Consider the following 20,927-nt stretch of genomic DNA (forward strand, 5'->3'; position numbering starts at 1 on the left):
TTTTTTTTTTTATTATTTCCCCAAGTCCTTGATGGATATTTTGGCTCTTTTTTAACCCTTTCCTCACCGCCACCCAAGACATTTTCTGTTTTATTGAAATCTTTACATTGAATTTAAATTTAACTATGAATTTAGTATTCATTCAGTTTCATATTAACTTAAATTGAAATATATTTACATTTTTTAATTTTGTTTTGTTTAATTTAAAAAATATTACTATTTAAAACATTTTTGATGAGTTTAATTTTTCATTTCTTTAATTGAATTATTTAAGGGTTGTATTTTTGATTTCCTTAATTTTTCTTCTTAAATTTTTTATATTTTAAGTTTTTAATTTTTAATTTTTAAAGATTTTTTATATTTTAAAGATTTTTATTATTTTTAATATTTTAAAGATTTTTAATATTTTAATTTTTAGAATTTGAATATTTTAAAGATTTTTAAATATTTTTAATTTTTTTAATTTTTTTTAATTTTAAATTTTTTAAATTTCTTTTTCTTTTTAAATTTTGAACTTGGAAATTTTTTATTTTGAAATTTTTAATTATTTCATTTTCTTTTTTATTTCTTTTATTTTTAATTTTTTTCATTTTTAAACTTTTTTATTTTAAATTTTTTAAATTTCTTTTCTTTTTCTTTTTAAATTTTTTACTTTGATTTTTTTTATTTTGAAATTTTAAATGATTTCGTTTTCTTTTTATTTCTTATTTTTCGATATTAAAAAAAATTTAATTAATTTTTAAAATAAATTTTTATTTTTTATTTTTAATTATTTCCCCAACTCCCTGCCGGCTATTTCGGCCCTTTTTAACCCTTTCCTCACCGCCGCCCAAGACATTTTCTGTTTTATTGAAATCTTTAAATTGAATTTAAATTTAACTATGAATTTAATATTCCTTCAATTGAATATTAACGTAAATTGAAGTATATTTACATTTTTAAATTTTGTTTTATTTCAAAATCGTTTTAAATTGGTTTTCATTCGAACTTGGAAAGTTTTTCACTTTGAAATTTTAAATGATTTCCTCTTAAAAAATAAGACATTAAAAGAACATTTTCTTTTTTTTTTTTTTAATTAAAAAAATTCAAAACAAATTTTAATTTTTTAATTTTAATTATTTCCCCAACTCCCTGCCGGCTATTTCGGCCCTTGTTAACCCTTTCCTCACCGCCGGCCATGGCGTAGTCCCTGAAGAGCGGCAGCCGGAACCAGCAGGGCAGCGTCAGCAGCCGCGGCTGCAGCCCCGGGAAGAGGCGCCCGAACCCGGTGGCCTCGGTGCAGAAATTCCCGAAGGCGCCGGCGGCCAAAACCCGTGAGGGTGAAACCCGAACACGTAATTGCGGCCTGGATCCAGCGGCACCGTCCGGATCAGCTGGAAAAATCAATTTATTTCGGGGATTTTTGCGAATTTTCGGGATTTTTTAATTTATTTTTTGGGGTATTTTTAGGATTTTTTAGGGGGTTTTTTGGAGGGTAATTAGGGATTTTTTTTTTAAATTTTGGAGTTTTAGTTTTCATTACCGGGAGGCTTTGGGAATTGGAGGTTTGGGGGTTTTTTTGGGTTGATTTTTTTTTTTATTTTTTGGGAATTTATGGGTTGGGAATTTATACGGTTGAGCCGTATATGGGTATACGGCGAGGCGTGGAGAGATCCTCCAGAGACCCCAAAAATCCCCTCAAAATTCCCCCAGGAATTCTCATCCAGGAGCCCCAAAATCCTCCAAAACTCCACTCAGGCAGCCCAGAACCCCAAAACCTTCAGAATCCCCCCAAAATCCCCATTTTTCCCCCCATTTTCCCCTCAGGATCACCGAGATGGGGAAGTAGTCCCGGAAGTGGTTCCAGACGGGCCAGGCCCAAGGGCGCCCCTGGCGGCCGGGCATGTGCCGGTCCTCCAGAGAACCCAAAACCTCCCAAAATCCCCTCAAAACTCCCCTCAGGAACCCCAAATCCCCCAAACCCCATCCAGGGACTCCAAAACCCCCCAAATCCCCTCACAACCCCATTTCCGGCCATTTTCCCCTCAGGATCACCGAGATGGGGAAGTAGTCCCGGAAGTGGTTCCAGACGGGCCAGGCGCGCACCCAGGCGCAAGGGCGCCCCCCGCGGCGGGGCGTGTGCCGGTCCGCCAGCAGCCACAGCCCATAGAGCAGCGCCGGCAGCCAGAGCGGCCCGCGGAGCGCCAGCACGAACAGCACCGTGCACAGCTGGCCTGGGGATCGATAGTCATCGATTGGTTATCGATTAGCAGCTATTGGGGTCCGTTATCGGGTTAGAAATGTGAATATATAGATGTATATATATGTTTATATATGTTTATATATGTATATTTAACTATCAGCACGAACAGCACCGTGCACAGCTGGCCTGGGGATCGATAGTCATCGATTGGTTATCGATTAGCAGCTATTGGGGTCCGTTATCGGGTTAGAAATGTGAATATATAAATGTATATATATGTTTATATATGTATATACATGTATATATATGTATATTAGCAGGAACGGCACCGTGCACAGCTGGCCTGGGTAATCAATAGTTATCGATTGGTTATCGATTATCAGCTATTGGGTTCCGTTATCGGGTTATAGATAGGGATATGTAAATATTTATGTGGCTGTATGTATATAAATATAAATATAAATATAAATATAAATATAAATATAAATATAAATATAAACATAAACATAAACATAAACATAAACATAAACATAAATACCAGCAGGAATAGCACTGTGCAGAGCTGGCCTAGGGATCGATAGTTATTGATAGGATATCGATAGTTATCAATAATTAGATATTGGTTATCGGGAATATTTAAATATATAAAGATATAAAAATATATATAAATATATATACCTATTATATATTATATATTATATATATTTTACTTATACTTATTTATATTTTTATATATGTTAATATTTCAATTTCTATTTCTATTTATATTTATATTTATAATAAATATTTAGCACCAATAATCATTAATAATTATTTATATTGAAAATTATCTATTGGTTATCGTTATTGGGTTAGAAATATCAATAAATGCATATAATACAGTAATATGTGCTTTATATATATATATATATATATATAAAAATATTCCTCTGGGATTTTATTCCCCATATTATGGGATTTTTTTCCCCCCTAATTCTGGAATTTTATATCCCAAATTCTGGGACTTTTCCCCCTCTAATTCTGGGATTTTTTTGTTTTAAATTCTGGGATTTTATTCCCCAAATTCTGGGATTTTATTCCCCATATTCTGGAATTTTCCCCGTCCAATTCTGGGATTTTCCCCGTCCAATTCTGGGACTTTTCCCTCTAATTCTGGGATTTTTTGTTTTAAATTCTGGGATTTTACTCCTCTAATTCTGGGATTTTTTTTTGTCCCAAATTTTGGGATTTTTTACCCCATATTCTGGAATTTTCCCCGTCCAATTCTGGGATTTTTCTCTCTTTAATTCTGGGATTTTTCCCCCAAATCCCCCCAACTCCAGACACAAAAAAAACCCAAATTCAGACCCCAAAAACCCCCAAATCTTCAGAGCACCCCGAACCCTCCCAGAACTCCAAAACTCCCCAAATTCCCCCCAAATCCAGACCCCAAAACCCCAAATTTTCCGACCCCCCCAAAACCCCAAAAATCCCAAATTTCAGGGTGGGAACTCTCAGGGCTGCCCTAAAGAACTTTGGGGTAAAAAGGGGGGATCAAAGGGGGGCTGGGGGATTTTGGGGACCCCCGGCCGAATTTTGGGGACCACCCCCTTAAAATTCCACCCCCGATCACCCCAAATTTCCACCCCAGGAACCCCAAAAATCCCAAATTTCAGGGTGGGAACTCTCAGGGCTGCCCTGAAGAAATTTGGGATAAAAAGGGGGGGTCAAAGGAGGGCTGGGGGATTCTGGGGAGCCCCGGCCGGATTTCGGGGACCCCCGGGGGGATTTTGGGGAGCCCTGGGAGGGTTTTGGGGGCTCACCGAGCAGGAGGAAGGAGCAGACCCACTGCAGCACGGCCAGAGTCTGCAGGCGGCGCCGCAGGGGGAGGCGCAGGGGGGCGAACTCCAGCAGGGGCATGGGGGGGATTTGGGGGGTCCCGAGGGGGTTTAGGGGAGTCCCGAGGGGATTTAGGGGGTGCCGAGGGGGTTTAGGGGAGATTTGGGGGGGATCTGAGGGGGTTTAGGGGAGGTTTAAAGGGGATTTTGGGGGGGTCCTGGGGGGATTTGGGGGGTCCCGAGGGGGTTTGGGGGGGTCCCGAGGGGATTGGGGGGGGGGTTTAGGGGGGATCTGGGGGGGTTTAGGGGGATTTAGGGGGTCCCGAGGGGCTTTGGGGAGGTTTAAAGGGGATTTGGGGAGGATTCGGGGGGTCCCGAGGGGGTTTGGGGAGTTCCGAGAGGGTTTAGGGGGGATTTGGGGGGTCCCGAGGGGGTTTGGGGGGTCCTGAGGAGGTTTGGGGGAGTCCCAAGGGGATTTAGGGGGTGCCGAGGGGGTTTGGGGGGGATTTTGGGGAGTTCCGAGGGGGTTTATGGGGGATTTAGGGAGGATCTGAGGGGGTTTGGGGGGATTTAAGGGGGGATCCGGGGGGGTTTAGGGGGTCCCGAGGGGATTTGGGGGGTCCTGAGGAGGTTTGGGGGAGTCCCGAGGGGATTTAGGGGGTGCCGAGGGGGTTTAGGGGGGATTTAGGGAGGATCTGAGGGGGTTTGGGGGGATTTAAGGGGGGATCCGGGGGATTTTAGGGGGTCCCGAGGGGATTTGAGGGGTCCTGAGGGGGTTCAGGGAGGATTTAGGGGGGTCCCAAGGGGATTTGGGGGAATTTAGGGGGGATCTGAGGGGGTTTAGGGGGTCCTGAGGGGGTTTGGGGGGGATTTGGGGAGGTTTAAAGGGGATTTAGGGGGGATTTTGGGGGGTCCCGAGGGGGTTTAGGGGAGATCCGGGGGGGATTTAGGGGTTCCCGAGGGGGTTTGGGGGGGATTTTGGGGGGTTCCGAGGGGATTTGGGGAGTTCCGAGAGGGTTTAGGGGGGGATTTAGGGGGGTCCCGAGGAGGTTTGGGGGGGTCCGGGATCGCAGGAGGGGTTACTGGGAGCACTGGGATGATTTTGGGGGGGTTACTGGGAGCACTGGGGGGGTTACTGGGAGCACTGGGATGATTTTGGGGGGGTTACTGGGAGCACTGGGGGGTTACTGGGAGCGGGAGGGAGTTACTGGGAGCGCAGGGTGAGAGTTACTGGGAGCCACTGGTTTGAACTGGGAATGGGGCAGAGGTTACTGGGGGGATGGGGGAGGGATCACTGGGAGCCACTGGGTCGAACTGGGGCGGCCCCGCCCCCTCCCAGGGGGAATTTTTTGGGCAATTTTGGGCGATTTTGGGGTTGTGAAAGGGGCGGGAGGGAGGTGAAAGGTGAGGGAGGGGGCGGGGCCACGCAAAGAGGGGCGGGATTTAGGGGATCACGTGGGAGAGTGGGCGTGGCTTCATCGTGCCCACGTGAGAATGGGCGGGGCTTGTGCAAAAGAGGCGGGGTTTGTGCAAACTCAATCTGGGGATACTGGGAGGAACTGGGAGGAACTGGGATCGCACCTCCAATGGCGTCCCCGTGTCCTTGTGTCCCATCTCAGGTGCTTTAACCAAATAAACCCCAAAATCCGGGTTTTTTCACCCAAAATCCGGGTGGTTTTCACCCAAAATTCAGGGGTTTTTTCACCCAAAATCCGGGTGTTTTGGTCCAAAATTCAGGATTTTCTCCCGAAATTGAGTGTCCCTCGCTAAATTGGGGGTGTCCCTCCCAAAAATGGGGTGCGGGGTTAAAGGGCGCCGGCGGGATTCGAACCCGGGACCTCCTGTTTACTTCAATCAGGTATTTTAACCAAATAAACCCCTAAAAATCGCGGTTTTTCACCCAAAAACCGGGTTTTTTTTTCCCCAAAACTCGTTGTTTTCCCCCCAAATAGAATGTCCAGCATGAAATTGGGGGTGTTCCCCCCAAAAATTGGGGCGCCCCGGTAAAAGGCACCGGCGGGATTCGAACCCGCGACATCGGGTCGGCAGAGGAAGAGCAGCTCTCAATATGAATGAGCAGCAAATCCCAAAGTTCATTGATAACTCACCCACATTTCTATTGGTGTTAATGAAGCTTTTACATATTACAAAGCTGAGCTCGTGATTGGTTAAACACACGTGAATCAGCCACGCCCACATCTATAAATAAGCTATAATAATGAGTAATAAATAATCTAATGATTATTTTGGTTCTACGTTTACATTCCTGTGGCTGTTCTACCTGGGCCATCTTCGTTTTTCTGGCAAAAGATTCTCTCCCCCATCTTCACGTTGCAGCAAAGGTCACCATGAGCCTTGGCAGTGATTGTGACACTCAGGGGACACAGGTGACACTCAGGTGACACTCAGGTGACACTCAGGTGACACTCAGGTGACACAGAGGTGACACATAGCTCAGATGGAGATGCTCTCGGTGACACAGGTGACACACAGGTGACAGGTGACACAGGTGACACAGGTGCCATCAGATGGAGATGCTCTCGGTGACGCAGGTGGTGGTTGATGACACAGGTGACACTCAGGTGACACTCAGGTGACACAGGTGACACTCAGGTGACAGGTGACACAGGTCCATCAGATGGAGATGCTCTCAGTGACACAGGTGACACTCAGGTGACACAGGTGACACACAGGTGACACACAAGTGACACACAGGTGACACACAGGTGACACAGGTCCATCAGATGGAGATGCTCTTGGTGACACAGGTGGTGGTTGATGACACAGGTGACACTCAGGTGACACAGGTGACGCACAGGTGACACTCAGGTGACACACAGGTGACACAGGTGACACTCAGGTGACACTCAGGTGACGCAGGTGACACCCAGCTCAGATGGAGATGCTCTCGGTGACGCAGGTGACACTCAGGTGACACACAGGTGACACTCAGGTGACACTCAGGTGACACACAGGTGACACAGGTGACACCCAGCTCAGATGGAGATGCTCTCAGTGACACAGGTGACACACAGGTGACACAGGTGACACACAGGTGACACACAAGTGACACACAGGTGACACACAGGTGACACAGGTCCATCAGATGGAGATGCTCTTGGTGACACAGGTGGTGGTTGATGACACAGGTGACACTCAGGTGACACAGGTGACGCACAGGTGACACTCAGGTGACACACAGGTGACACAGGTGACACTCAGGTGACACTCAGGTGACGCAGGTGACACCCAGCTCAGATGGAGATGCTCTCGGTGACGCAGGTGACACTCAGGTGACACACAGGTGACACTCAGGTGACACTCAGGTGACACACAGGTGACACAGGTGACACCCAGCTCAGATGGAGATGCTCTCGGTGACACAGGTGACACTCAGGTGACACAGGTGACACACAGGTGACACTCAGGTGACGCAGGTGACACCCAGCTCAGATGGAGATGCTCTCGGTGACACAGGTGACACAGGTGACACACAGGTGACACTCAGGTGACACTCAGGTGACACAGGTGACACCCAGCTCAGATGGAGATGCTCTCGGTGACGCAGGTGACACAGGTGACACTCAGGTGACACTCAGGTGACACCCAGCTCAGATGGAGATGCTCTCGGTGACACAGGTGACACTCAGGTGACACAGGTGACACAGGTGGCACACAGGTGACACTCAGGTGACACAGGTGACACCCAGCTCAGATGGAGATGCTCTTGGTGATGCAGGTGGTGGTTGATGACACAGGTGACACTCAGGTGACAGCCAGCTCAGATGGAGATGCTCTCGGTGACGCAGGTGGTGGTTGATGACACAGGTGACACAGGTGACACAGGTGACACTCAGGTGACACTCAGGTGACACAGGTCCATCAGATGGAGATGCTCTCGGTGACGCAGGTGGGCTCCAGGTAGGGGTAGGGCAGCTCCAGCTCCGCGTTCCGGGCCCGGATCCGCTCCGAGATCTCGGCCAGGCGGGACCGGAACGAGGCCAGGAGAGCGCGGGGGGCGGGGCCAGAGAGGAGATCCTGGGCCCGGGAACCCAGGGGACGCTGGGGACACCAAAGGGACATTGGGGACACCAGAGGGGCAGGGGGGACATTGGGGACACTGGGGGGATTGGGGACATTGGGGACGTTGGGGACATTGGGGGGATTGGGGACATTGGGGACGTTGGGGACAGTGGGGACATTGGGGACATTGGGGACATTGGGGATGTTGGGGACATCGGAGGGGACATCAAAGCCTGGGGTCACTGAGGGTGTTACAAGCCCCCAGTGACCCTGTCCCCTCCTCAATGTCCCCAGTGTCCCCAGTGCCATTTTCCCATTTTTTCCCATTGTTCCCCATTTTCCCCTAGTGTCCCCAATGTCCCCAATGTCCCCATTAATGTCCCCAGTGTCCCCAATCCCCCCAATGTTTCCCATGTCCCCAGTGGTGTCCCCAATGGTGTCCCCAACGGTGTCCCCAGTGTCCCCAATGCTGTCCCCAATGCTGTCCCCAATGTCCCCATTGGTGTCCCCAGTGGTGTCCCCAATGCTGTCCCAAATTGTGTCCCCAACGGTGTCCCCCAGTGTCCCCAATGGTGTCCCCAATATCCCAAATTCCCCCAATCCCCCCAGTTTCCCCAGTGTCCCCAGTGTCCCCAGTGTCCCCAATCCCCCCAATGTCCCCAATCCCCCCAATCCCCCCAGTGTCCCCAGTCCCCCCGCTGTCCCCAATATCCTCAATGTCCCCAATGTCCCCAGTGTCCCCAATCCCCCCAATCCCCCCAGTGTCCCCAATCCCCCCAGTGTCCCCAATCTCCCCAATGTCCCCAGTGTCCCCAATCCCCCCAATCCCCCCAGTGTCCCCAATCCCCCCGCTGTCCCCAATGTCCCCAACATCCCCAGTGTCCCCAATCCCCCCAATGTCCCCAGTGCTGTCCCCAGGGGTGTCCCCAGCGCTGTCCCCAGGGGTGTCTCACCATCTCCCCGCCCTCGTAGCTGACCACGCTCAGCAGGGCCAGCAGGGCCCCGGTGGCCTCGGGGCAGGGCAGGGTGGCCACCAGCAGCTCCTCGGTGGCCTCGGCCGCGCTGGCCGGCGGCGGCCGCTGCAGCGTCCCCGGCGTGTTGGGCATCCAGGCCGCGTAGTCGTACTGGGGGAGGGGACGGCGGGGTCACCCGGGGTCACCCGGGGTCACGCGGGGGTCACCCGAGGGTCACCAATCCCTAAACTGTCCTAGGGGTTACCTGGGGTCACCCGGGGGTCACCAATTCTTAAACCGTCCTGGGGGTTACCTGGGGGTCATTGTCCCCAAAACTGACCTGGGGTCACCTGGGGTCACCCGCAGTCACCTGGGGGTCACCTGGGGTCACCTCAGGTCAGCTGGGGTCACCTGGGGGTCACCAATCCCTAAACTGTCCTGGGGGTCACCTGGGTGTCACCTGGGGGTCATTGTCCCCAAAACTGACCTGGGGTCACCTGGGGTCACTTGGGGGTCACTTGGGGGTCACCTGGGGTCATCTGGGGAGGGTCACCCACCCTAAACTGCCCTTGGGTCACCTGGGGGTCACCTGGAGGTCACAGGGGTCACTCAGATCCCACGGGGCCACCTGGGGGTGCCACATGTCCCCGTCCTTGGTGGCCACGCTCGGGTGTGTCCCTGCCCATGGTGTCCCCAATGTCCCCAGTGTCCCCCCAGTGTCCCCAGTGTCACCTGGCCGCTGTTGACGGCCGCGTGCCGGGCGGAGCAGCAGAAGATGATCATGGTCAGGAACTTGACCAGCTCAGGGCGGCTGCAGAGCTTGGACGGGAACCCTGGGGACAGAGGGGACACTGAGGGGACACTGGGGACACTGGGGACATTGGGGGGACATTGGGGACATTGGGGGGATTTGGGACATTGGGGGGATATTGGGGACACTGGGGACACTGGGGACATTGGGGGGACATTGGGGACACTGGGGGGACATTGGGGGACATTGGGGGGACATTGGGGACACTGGGGGGATTGGGGACATTGGGGACATTGGGGAACACAGGTGACCTCACCCAACGGGGGGTGGCACGCCCCAGGTGATGTCACACACTGTGGAGGTGTCACCGAATGTGGCGATGTCACCATGCTGGGGACGTCACTGGACGCGGGTGTCACCCACCATGGTGACGTCACCCCCCCCATGGGGACATCACCCACCCCAGGCCACCCCACCACGTCACCACCCAGGCCCTGGACATGGACGTGAGCAGGGCCACCCCATGACCGTGACCGTGACCGTGACCGTGACCGTGACCGTGACCATGATTTGACCATGACCACGCCATGACCACGACTTAACCATGACCATGACCATCACCATGACTTGACCGTGACCGTGACTTGACCATGACCATGACCATGACCATGACCATGACTTGACCATGATTTGACCATGACCACGCCATGACCACGACTTAACCATGACCATGACCATCACCATGACTTGACCGTGACCGTGACTTGACCATGACCATGACCATGACCATGACCATGACTTGACCATGTTTTGACCATGACCATGCCATGACCGTGACCATGACCATGCCATGACCATGACCATGACTTGACCACAGCCATGGCCATGACTTGACCCTGCCATGACCACAACTATGACCATGACCATGACCATGACCATTCCATGACCATGACCGTGACTTGATCTTGACCATGCCGTGACCATGACCATGACCACGTCCATGACCATGCCATGATCATGCCATGACCACAACCATTACTATGGCCATGACCATGACCATGCCAAGGCCACAACTATGACCGTGCCATGACCATGACCATGACCATCACCATGTCCAAGCCATGACCACAACCGTGTCCATGACCACATCCATGACCACAACCACATCCATCACCATCACCATCACCGCAACCATGCCATGCCATGACCATGACCACAACCATGACCACAACCATGACCATCCCAATGCCATGACCATGCCATGTCCATGCCATGACCACGACCATCACCACGACCATGACTTGACCATGACCATGACCACGTCCATGACCACAACCACGCCATGACCATGACCACACCATGACCACGTCCATGACCATGTCCATGCCATAACCATGACCATGACCATGTCCATGCCATGACCACGACCATGATTTGACCGTCACCATCACCATCATCATGACTCGACCATGACCACGACCACAACCGTGACCATGACTTGACCACATCCATGCCCATCACCCATGACCGCCCCAGCTGTCCCTGTCACCCCCCGGTGTCCCCTACCGCTCTTCTCGTTGCCGAGGACGCCGTAGGTGAAGATCTCGCCCACCCACTCCTGCAGCTCCTCATCCTCGGCCACCTCCTGGTCCTCGGCGTAGAAGAGCGCCACGATCCCCTCCACGTAGCTGGGACACCGCGGGGACACGAGGGGACACCGGTGACACGAGGGGACACCGGTGACACGCAGGTGACCACCCACCCCATGGCCCTGTCCCCGTGTCCCCACCATCGCTGATGTCCCCATCCCCGTGGCCCTGTTCCCGTTGTCACCTCCCTGGGGTCCTTGTCCCCATCCTCGCTGTCCCTTTTGTCCCCACCCGCGTCGATCCCAGCCCCGTGTCCCTACTGTCCCCGTTGTCCTCATTGTCCTCATTGTCCCCACCTCCATGTCCCCACTGTCCCCATCCCATTGTCCCCATTGTCCCCATTGTCCCCACCGCTGCCATCTCCGTGTCCCCATTGTCCCCCTCCCATTGTCCCCATTGTCCCCACTGTCCCCATCTCCGTGTCCCCATCATTCCCACCACTGCCACCTCCCCGTCCCGCTGTCCCCATCCCATTGTCCCCACTGTCCCCACTGTCCCCATCCCATTGTCCCCACCACTGCCACCTCCATGTCCCCACTGTCCCCATCTCATTGTCCCCATTGTCCCCATTGTCCCCATCATCCCCACCCCATTGTCCCCACCACTGCCACCTCCCTGTCCTGCTGTCCCCTCAGTCTCCTCAGCTGTCCCCACCTGTGGATGGCCCCCCAGATGTCCCCTTCGTGTCCCCTCCCTGTCCCCTCAGTGTCCCCTCAGTGTCCCCACCTGTGGATGGCGCCCCAGATGTCCCCTGTCCCCATTGTCCCCTCAGTGTCCCCTCAGTGTCCCCTGCTGTCCCCTGTCCCCTCCCTGTCCCCTCAGTGTCCCCTCAGTGTCCCCTCAGTGTCCCCACCTGTGGATGGCGCCCCAGATGTCCCCATTGTCCCCCCATTGTCCCCACCTGTGGATGGCGCCCCAGATGTCCCCATTGTCCCCTCAGTGTCCCCACCTGTGGATGGCGCCCCAGATGTCCCCATTGTCCCCTCAGTGTCCCCCCATTGTCCCCACCTGTGGATGGCGCCCCAGATGTCCAGCGCGTCGTCCCTGTAGTGGTAGCCGGGGATGTCCCCAACCCCGCGCTCGGCCACGTCGTCGGGGACGCAGAGCTCGCGGAGCGTCAGCGCCGCCGTGCCCCGGGCCACCAGCGCCAGCGTCCCCTCCCGGCCCACCGAGGTGGCCTGGGGACAGGGACACCCCTCAGTGTCACCCTCAGTGTCACCCTCAGTGTCCCCAGTGTCCCCTCCCGGCCCACCGAGGTGGCCTGGGGACAGGGACACCCATTGGTGTCACCCTCAGTGTCACCCTCAGTGCCACCTGTGTCCCCTCCCGGCCCACCGAGGTGGCCTGGGGACAATGACACCCGTCAGTGCCACCCTCAGTGTCACCCTCAGTGTCACCCTCAGTGTCCCCTCCTGGCCCACCGAGGTGGCCTGGGGACGGTGACATCACTCAGTGCCACCCCTCAGTGTCATCATCAGTGTCCCCAGTGTCCCCTCCCGGCCCACCGAGGTGGCCTGGGGACAGCGACACCCATTGGTGTCACCCTCAGTATCCCCAGCGTCCCCTCCCGGACAGTGCCACCCCTCAGTGCCACCTCTCAGTGTCCCCCAGGTTGTCCCCAGGGGGAACCCAGGTGTCCAGGTGACACCGAGAGGGACCAACATGCCCTGGTGACACCAGAGGGGACACAGGTGACAACCAGGTGACAGCCAGGTGCCCCAGGTGCCACCCAGGTGCCCCAGGTGCCAGGTGTGTCCCCTCAGGTGCCAGGTGTGTCCCCTCACCTGGTCGATGATGCCCCCGGGGTTCAGCAGCGTCTCCCGGGCCAGGATGTTGATGTGGAAGGTGAAACGCAGGTGGGGGAGGAGCAGCTGGGGACAGGGGGGACATCGGGGACATTGGGGACATTGAGGGGACATCGGGGACATTGGGGACATTGGGGACATTGGGGACATTGAGGGGACATCGGGGACATTGGGGACATTGAGGACACTGAGGGGACATTGGGGACAGTGGGGACATTGGGGACACTGAGGGGACAATGGGGACATTGGGGACAGTGAGGGGACATTGGGGACATTGAGGACATTGGGGGGACATTGGGGGGATTTGGGAAATTTGGGGATTTTTGGGATATTTGGGGACATTGGGGACACTGGGGAGGGTATTTTGGGTGGATTTGGGGTATTTGGTGCAGTTTTTTGGGCTCAGGGTTGGGATTTTGGGCTCAGGGTTGGGGATTTGGGGACGGGGATTTCGGGGTGCAGTTTCTGGGGTTGGGGTTGGGATTTTGGGGTCAGGGTTGGGGATTTTGGGCTCAGGGTTGGGGATTTGGGGACGGGGATTTCGGGGTGCAGTTTCTGAGGTCGGGGTGCAGTTTTTGGGGTACCTGGTGCATGGGGTGCGCGGCAGGCAGGTGAAGGGTTTGGGTGCAGTTTTTAGGGTCAGGGTTGGGATTTCGGGGTGCAGTTTCCGGGGTCGGGGTGCCGTTTTCGGGGTACCTGGTGCACGGGGTGCGCGGCCGGCAGGTGAAGGGATCGAGTTGATTTTGGGTGCCGTTTTTGGGGTCAGGGTTGGGATTTCAGGACGGGGATTTCGGGGTGCAGTTTCTGAGGTCGGGGTTGGGATTTTGGGGTCAGGGTTGGGGATTTTGGGACAGGGATTTCGGGGTGCAGTTTTTTGGGGTCAGGGTTGGGGATTTCGGGACGGGGATTTCGGGGTGCAGTTTCTGGGGTCGGGGTGCCGTTTCTGGGGTCAGGGTTGGGATTTTTGGGACAGGGATTTTGGGGTGCAGTTTCTGAGGTCGGGGTGCAGTTTCCGGGGTCAGGGTTGGGATTTCAGGACGGGGATTTCGGGGTGCAGTTTCTGGGGTCGGGGTGCCGTTTTTGGGGTCAGGGTTGGGATTTCGGGACGGGGATTTCGGGGTGCAGTTTCCGGGCTCAGGGTTCATTTTTCGGGGTACCTGGTGCACGGGGTGCGCGGCCGGCAGGCGCTGGGTGGCCACGGCGAAGGCCTCGGCCAGGAAGTGGCCGTGCAGCAGGTGCGTCACCATCTCGTGCAGCACAAAGTGGGCGCCCCTCACCCACAGCTTGGCCAGAGCCCACCCCGAGCCCCCCGGGACGAAGATCGGGGACCCCGGCCCGGGGCGCTGGGACAGCTGGGGGGGACAGAGGGGACATTGGGGACATCAGGGGGGTGACGGGGGACATTGGGGACACTGGGGACATTGGGGACATCAGGGGGGTGATGGGGGACATTGGGGACACTGGGGACATTGGGGACATTGGGGACACTGGGGACATTGGGGACATCAGGGGGGTGATGGGGGACATTGGGGACACTGGGGACATTGGGGACACTGGGGACACTGGGGACATTGGGGACTTTGGGGACTTTGGGGACATCAGGGGGACATTGGGGACATCAGGGGGATGACAGGGGGACATTGGGGACACTGGGGATATCACAGGGACATTGGGGACAGTGGGGACATCACGGGGACATCATGGGGACATTGGGGACAGTGGGGACACTGAGGGGACACTGGGGACATTGGGGACATCCGGGGGACATTGGGGACATCAGGGGGACATCAGGGGGACACTGGGGACATCACGGGGGTGACAGGGGGACATTGGGGTCAGCAGGGGACATTGGGGACATTGGGGGGACACTGGGGACAGGGGACCCCATCCTAGGGTGCTGGGACAGCTGCAGGGGGGACAGAGGGGACATCGGGGGCATTGGGGACATCATGGTGACATTGGGGACACTGGGGACACTGGGGACATTGGGGACACTGGGGATATTGGGGACATGGAGGGGACACAGAGAGATCCCAAAAGGACATTTGGGGACATTGGGGACATTGGGGACATGGAGGGGACACAGAGGGTATCTGGGGACACTGAGGGATCCCAAAAGGACGTTTGGGGATGTTTGGGGATGTTTGGGGACATCTGGGGACATTTGGGCGTACGGCGAGATCCCAAAAGGACACGTGGGGACATTTGGGGACACGGGTGAGACATGAAGGACATTTGGGGACATTTAGGGACACTTGGGGACAGTTGGGGGACATTTGGGACATGGGTGAGACATTTGGGGAGATTTGGGGATACGGGTGAAACGTGAAGGACATTTGGGGACACTTGGGGACACGAGGGGAACATTAGGGGACACAAGGTGAACCCAAAGGGACATTTGGGGACTCAAAGGAAACAAAGAGGACACCTGGGGACACGGAGGGGACATTTGGGGACATCTGGGGACACAGAGGGTATTTAGGGACACCGAGAGGGATTTGGGGCCATTTGGGGCCATTTGGGGCCAACGGGTGAGGCATGAAGGACATTTGGGGAGACTGAGAGGACATTTGGGGACACTTGGGGCCATTTGGGGACACTTGGGGACACTTGGGGACACCTGGGGGCCGTACCTGGATGGCCACGGGCAGGAGGCGGCCGTGGGGGCTGAGCCAGAGCAGGCACAGGGGGGCGGCCACGAACTGGGGGCGGCCCCCGATGGTGCCCGTGGGGAGCCCCTCGAGCAGCGCGTAATCGGCCAGGAAGAGACGGCCGGCCTGCGCCCCGAAACGGGGACACCCCGAAATGGGGACACGGAAATGGGAAACGTCAGACATCCCGGAAACGGGACACGGAAATGGGAAATGTCAGACACCCCGAAAACGGGGACACCCGGAAATGGGGACACCCCGAAAACGGGACACGGAAATGGGAAACGTCAGACACCCCGGAAACGGGGACACGGAAATGGGGACACGGGAATGGGAAACGTCAGACACCCCGAAAATGGGACACGGAAATGGGAAATGTCAGACACCCCAAAAACGGGGACACCCGGAAACGGGGACACCCCGAAAATGGAACACGGGAATGGGAATGGGAAACGTCAGACACCCCGAAAATGGGGACACCCGAAAACGGGGACATGGGAATGGGAAATGTCAGACACCCCAGAAATGGGGACACCCAAAATGGGGACATTGAAATGGGGACATTGAAATGAGAAACCCAAAAATGGGGACACCGAAAATGGGGACACCGAAATGAGAAACCTCAGACACCCCAAAAATGGGGACACCAAAATGGGGACACAGAAATGAGGAACCCCGAAATGGGAATCCCAAAATGGGGACACCAAAAATGGGAACCCTGAAATGGGAACCCAGAAACGGGGACACCAAAATGGGAACTCCCCACAGCCACCCCAAAATGGGGACCCCGAAACTGAGAACCCCGAAAATGGGAACCCCAAAAATGGAGACTCCGAAAATGGGAAACCTCAGACACCCCAAAAATGGGGACCCCAAAAAATTCTGGTGTCCCTCACCTCCATCTCCCGCTGCAGCGAGGTCCCTGAGCCCAGGCTCGGGGCCACCACAGCCTCGGGGTTTGTTTGGGGTGGTTTTGGGGTATTTTGGGCTGTTTGTTTGGGGTTTTGGGGCAGTTTTTGGGGCAGTTTTTGGGGTATTTTGGGGCAGTTTTTGGGGCAGTTTTTGGGGTATTTTGGGGTGTTTTTAGGGTCCCTCACCTCCATCTCCCGCTGCAGCGAGGTCCCTGTGCCCAGGCTCGGGGCCACCACGGCCTCGGTCACCGGGAAGTTGGGGGGCAGGCGGGGGCAGCGGCGCAGCAGGACGGGGTTCACCCCGCTCAGGAACTGCTCCCCGAAAAACGCGTCCGACTGCCAGTGCCGCACCACGTACTCTGGGGACACCATTGGGGACATTGGGGACACCTTGGGGACACCTTGGGGACATTGGGGACAGCATTGGGGACACTGGGGACACCTTGGGGACATCTGGGGACACCTCCAGGGCATTTGGAGACAGCTTGGTGACACCTGGGGACACCTGGGGACATCGTGGGGAGACCTCAGGAACACCTTGGGGACATTGAGGACATTGGGGATATTGGGGACATCATTGGGGACATCATTGGGTACATTGGGGACACTTTGGGGACACCTGGGGACACCTGAGGACATCATGGGGAGACCTCAGGAACACCTTGGGGACATTGGGGACACCTTGGGGACACTTCTGAGACACCTCCAGGGCATCTGGGGACACCTGAGGACACCTGAGGACACCTGGGGACACTTGGGGGCACCTCAGGGACACTTGGGGACACCTGGGGACGGCTGAAGCCTCTTGATGACCTTGGATGACCCTTGGGGACACCCGAGGACACCTTTGGGGGACACCTTTGGGGACACTTGGAGACATCCAGGGACACCTTGAGGAGACCTCGGGGACACCTTGGGGACACTTTGGGACATTTTGGGACACTTGGGGACATTTTGGGACACCAGGGGACACCGGGGGAGGGGCACCCACCGCTGATGGGGGTCCCGGGACCCTCGAGCGCCGCCCGAACGTCCCCAAAGCTGCGCCAGGAACCCCCGGAACGGAGCCCCCGGAGCCGGATCCGGATCTGCCTGAGGGGACAGCGGGGACATTGGGGACATTGAGGGGACACTGGGGACACTGAGGGGACATTGAGGGGACATTGGGGGGGTGTTGGGGACATTGAGGGGACATTGGGGACATTGGGGGGGTGTTGGGGACATTGGGGACATTGAGGGGACATTGGGGACATTGGGGACATTGAGGACATTGGGGACATTGGGGACATTGGGGGGGTGTTGGGGACATTGGGGACACCCAAGGACAAAGAGATGGGTGGGGGTGGTTGGGACCCTCGATGACCCCATTGACCCCCAATGACCCCTGGTGACCCTTGATGACCCCTGGTGACCCCCAGTGCCCCCGTTGACCCCCATTGACCCCAGTGACCCCCATTGCCCCCCATTGACCCCCAATGACCCCAATTGACCCCCAATGACCCCAATTGATCCCCAATGATCCCCATTGACCCCCGTTGGCTCCCATTGACTGTGTTGACCTCCATTGACCCCCCGTTGACCCCCGTTGGCCCCCGTTGACCCCCATTGACCCCCATTGACCCAAATTGATCCCCATTGACCCCCGTTGACCCCCAATGTCCCCCATTGACCCCCGTTGACCCCATTGACCCCCATTGACCCCCGTTGCCCCCCGTTGACCCCCATTGACCCCATTGATCCCCAGTGACCCCCACTGACCTCCATTGACCCCCGTTGACCCCCGTTGACCCCCATTGACCCCATTGATCCCCAATGACCCCCGTTGACCCCCATTGACCCCCGTTGACCCCCGTTGGCCCCAATGACCCCCATTGACCCCATTGATCCCCAATGACCCCCATTGACCCCCAATGACCCTCATTGATCCCCATTGACCCCCATTGACCCCCATTGACCCAAATTGATCCCCATTGACCCCCATTGACCCCCAATGACCCCCATTGTCCCCCGTTGACCCCCGTTGACCCCCATTGACCCCAATTGATCCCCATTGACCCCCGTTGACCCCGTTGGCCCCGTTGGTGTCACTGACGCGGCGGCGGCGCGCGCGGCCAATTGGGCGCGGTGCCCCAGGGGGAAGCTCAGCGTGGGCGACAGCTCCGGGGGCGGGGCCTGTGACGTCACCGACTGCCCCTCTGACGTCATCTCTGGGGGCGTGGCCGGCGGGGGTGGCCACGGGCACAGGGCCGGGGGCAGCGCCCGGAGACACCAGGGCCAGCCCGGGGCGTAGGGAGCCCACCTGGACACAGTGACCAGGAGTGACCAGGAGTGACCAGGAGTGACCATGAGTGACCAGGAGAGACCAGGAGTGGCCAGGAGTGACCATGAGTGACCATGAGTGACCAGGAGAGACCACGAGAGACCAGGAGTGACCAGGAGTGACCATGAGAGACCATGAGAGACCACGAGTGGCCAGGAGTGACCAGGAGTGACCAGGAGTGACCATGAGAGACCAGGAGTGACCATGAGTGACCAGGAGTGACCAGGAGTGACCAGGAGTGACCATGAGAGACCATGAGAGACCATGAGAGACCAGGAGTGACCATGAGTGACCAGGAGTGACCAGGAGAGACCAGGAGTGACCAGGAGAGACCATGAGTGACCATGAGAGACCAGGAGTGACCAGGAGTGACCAGGAGTGACCATGAGTGACCAGGAGTGACCACGAGAGACCAGGAGAGACCACGAGAGACCAGGAGTGACCAGGAGTGACCATGAGAGACCACGAGTGGCCAGGAGTGACCAGGAGTGACCAGGAGTGACCAGGAGAGACCAGGAGTGACCACGAGTGACCACGAGAGACCAGGAGTGACCATGAGAGACCAGGAGTGACCATGAGTGACCACGAGTGACCATGAGAGACCATGAGTGACCAGGAGTGACCACGAGTGACCATGAGTGACCAGGAGTGACCACGAGTGACCACGAGAGACCAGGAGTGACCAGCAGTGACCAGGAGTGACTGCTGGTGACCAGGAGTGACCATGAGAGACCATGAGTGACCACGAGTGACCAGGAGTGACCAGGAGTGACCACGAGAGACCAGGAGTGACCACGAGAGACCAGGAGTGACCAGGAGTGACCACGAGTGACCACGAGAGACCAGGAGTGACCATGAGAGACGAGGAGTGACCAGGAGAAACCATGAGTGACCACGAGTGACCAGGAGTGACCAGGAGTGACCATGAGTGACCACGAGAGACCAGGAGTGACCATCAGTGACCATGAGTGACCACCACCAGTAAACCTCCCAGTGCTCACCAGTAACCACCAGTGACTGCCCAGTGACCACCACTGACCACCACTGACCACCAGTGACCACCAGTCCCCCCCAGTCCCCCCCAGTTTGTCCCAGTTCCTCCCAGTCCCTCCCAGCCCCTCCCAGTTTGTCCCAGTTTGTCCCAGTTGGTCCCAGTTGGTCCCAGTCCGCACTCGAAGCTCTCCCGCCGCTCTCTCCGCTCCTCCTGGCGCTGCTGCAGCAGCTCCGGCACCCGGGCGGCGTCACGGGGAGTGCGGGCTGGGGACAGAGAGGGGACAATGAGGGGACATTGGGGACAATGAGGGGACACTGGGTTCCTTCACAATCCCCCCAATGCCCCCAATGTCCCCAGTCCCTTTGTCTCCCTAATTTCCCCCATTTTTTCCAATGTCCCCAATGTCCCCAACCCCCATTTTCTCAGTTTTCCCCCTTTTTCCCCGTTTTTCCCTTTTCTTTGCTCAATGTCCCCCCAACGTCCCCAATGTCCCCAAACATCCCCAAATCCCCCCCAATGTCCCCAAATGCCCCCAATCCCCCCCAATGTCCCCAGCGTCCCCAATGTCTCCAACACCCTCAATGTCCCCAATGTCCCCAATCCCCTCAGTGTCCCCAATCCTCCCAATGTCCCCAATGTCCCCAATGTCCCCAATGTCCCCAATGTCCCCAATCCCCTCAGTGTCCCCAATGCCCCAATGTCCCCAATCGCCCCCAATGTCCCCAATGTCCCCATCGCTGTCCCCTCTCTGTCCCTCTGTGTCCCCGTACCTGTCCCCTCGCGCAGCTCCAGGTCGCCGCTCTCCAGCCAGCGGTGGCAGGGGAAGGTGGCCGTGGGGACGTCCCCATCGTCCCCGGCCGCGTCCCCGACG

The 20,927-nt window shown here is 55.8% G+C and overlaps 2 protein-coding genes across 2 annotated transcripts; both read right to left on the minus strand.

Moving 5' to 3' along the window:
• Nucleotides 1-1,127: 1,127 nt before the first annotated feature.
• Nucleotides 1,128-4,081, minus strand: LOC118701378 (2-acylglycerol O-acyltransferase 2-B-like; the record flags this gene model as incomplete). The annotated part of the gene is given in 4 exon segments (XM_036405993.1): nt 1,128-1,310; nt 1,313-1,373; nt 2,035-2,213; nt 3,985-4,081. Coding segments are annotated over 4 exon segments (520 nt in total), but the record flags the coding sequence as incomplete, so codon positions are not given.
• Nucleotides 4,082-7,385: 3,304 nt separating this feature from the next.
• On the minus strand, nt 7,386-18,947 carry LOC118701383 (polyunsaturated fatty acid lipoxygenase ALOX8-like). Its single transcript, XM_054518474.1, has 12 exons — nt 18,835-18,947; nt 17,734-17,834; nt 16,929-17,101; nt 15,814-15,957; nt 14,338-14,532; nt 13,160-13,246; nt 12,384-12,553; nt 11,293-11,414; nt 9,708-9,808; nt 8,976-9,146; nt 7,774-8,061; nt 7,386-7,422 (listed from the first exon to the last, which is right to left on the minus strand). The coding sequence occupies exons 1-11, from the start codon at nt 18,945-18,947 to the stop codon at nt 7,882-7,884; spliced, it is 1,557 nt and encodes a 518-aa protein (XP_054374449.1). The 3' UTR covers nt 7,386-7,422; nt 7,774-7,881.
• Between the last annotated feature and the right edge of the window lie 1,980 nt (nt 18,948-20,927).

Source organism: Molothrus ater, unplaced genomic scaffold (assembly GCF_012460135.2).
Source record: "Molothrus ater isolate BHLD 08-10-18 breed brown headed cowbird unplaced genomic scaffold, BPBGC_Mater_1.1 matUn_MA280, whole genome shotgun sequence".
Lineage (NCBI taxonomy): Eukaryota > Metazoa > Chordata > Aves > Passeriformes > Icteridae > Molothrus > Molothrus ater.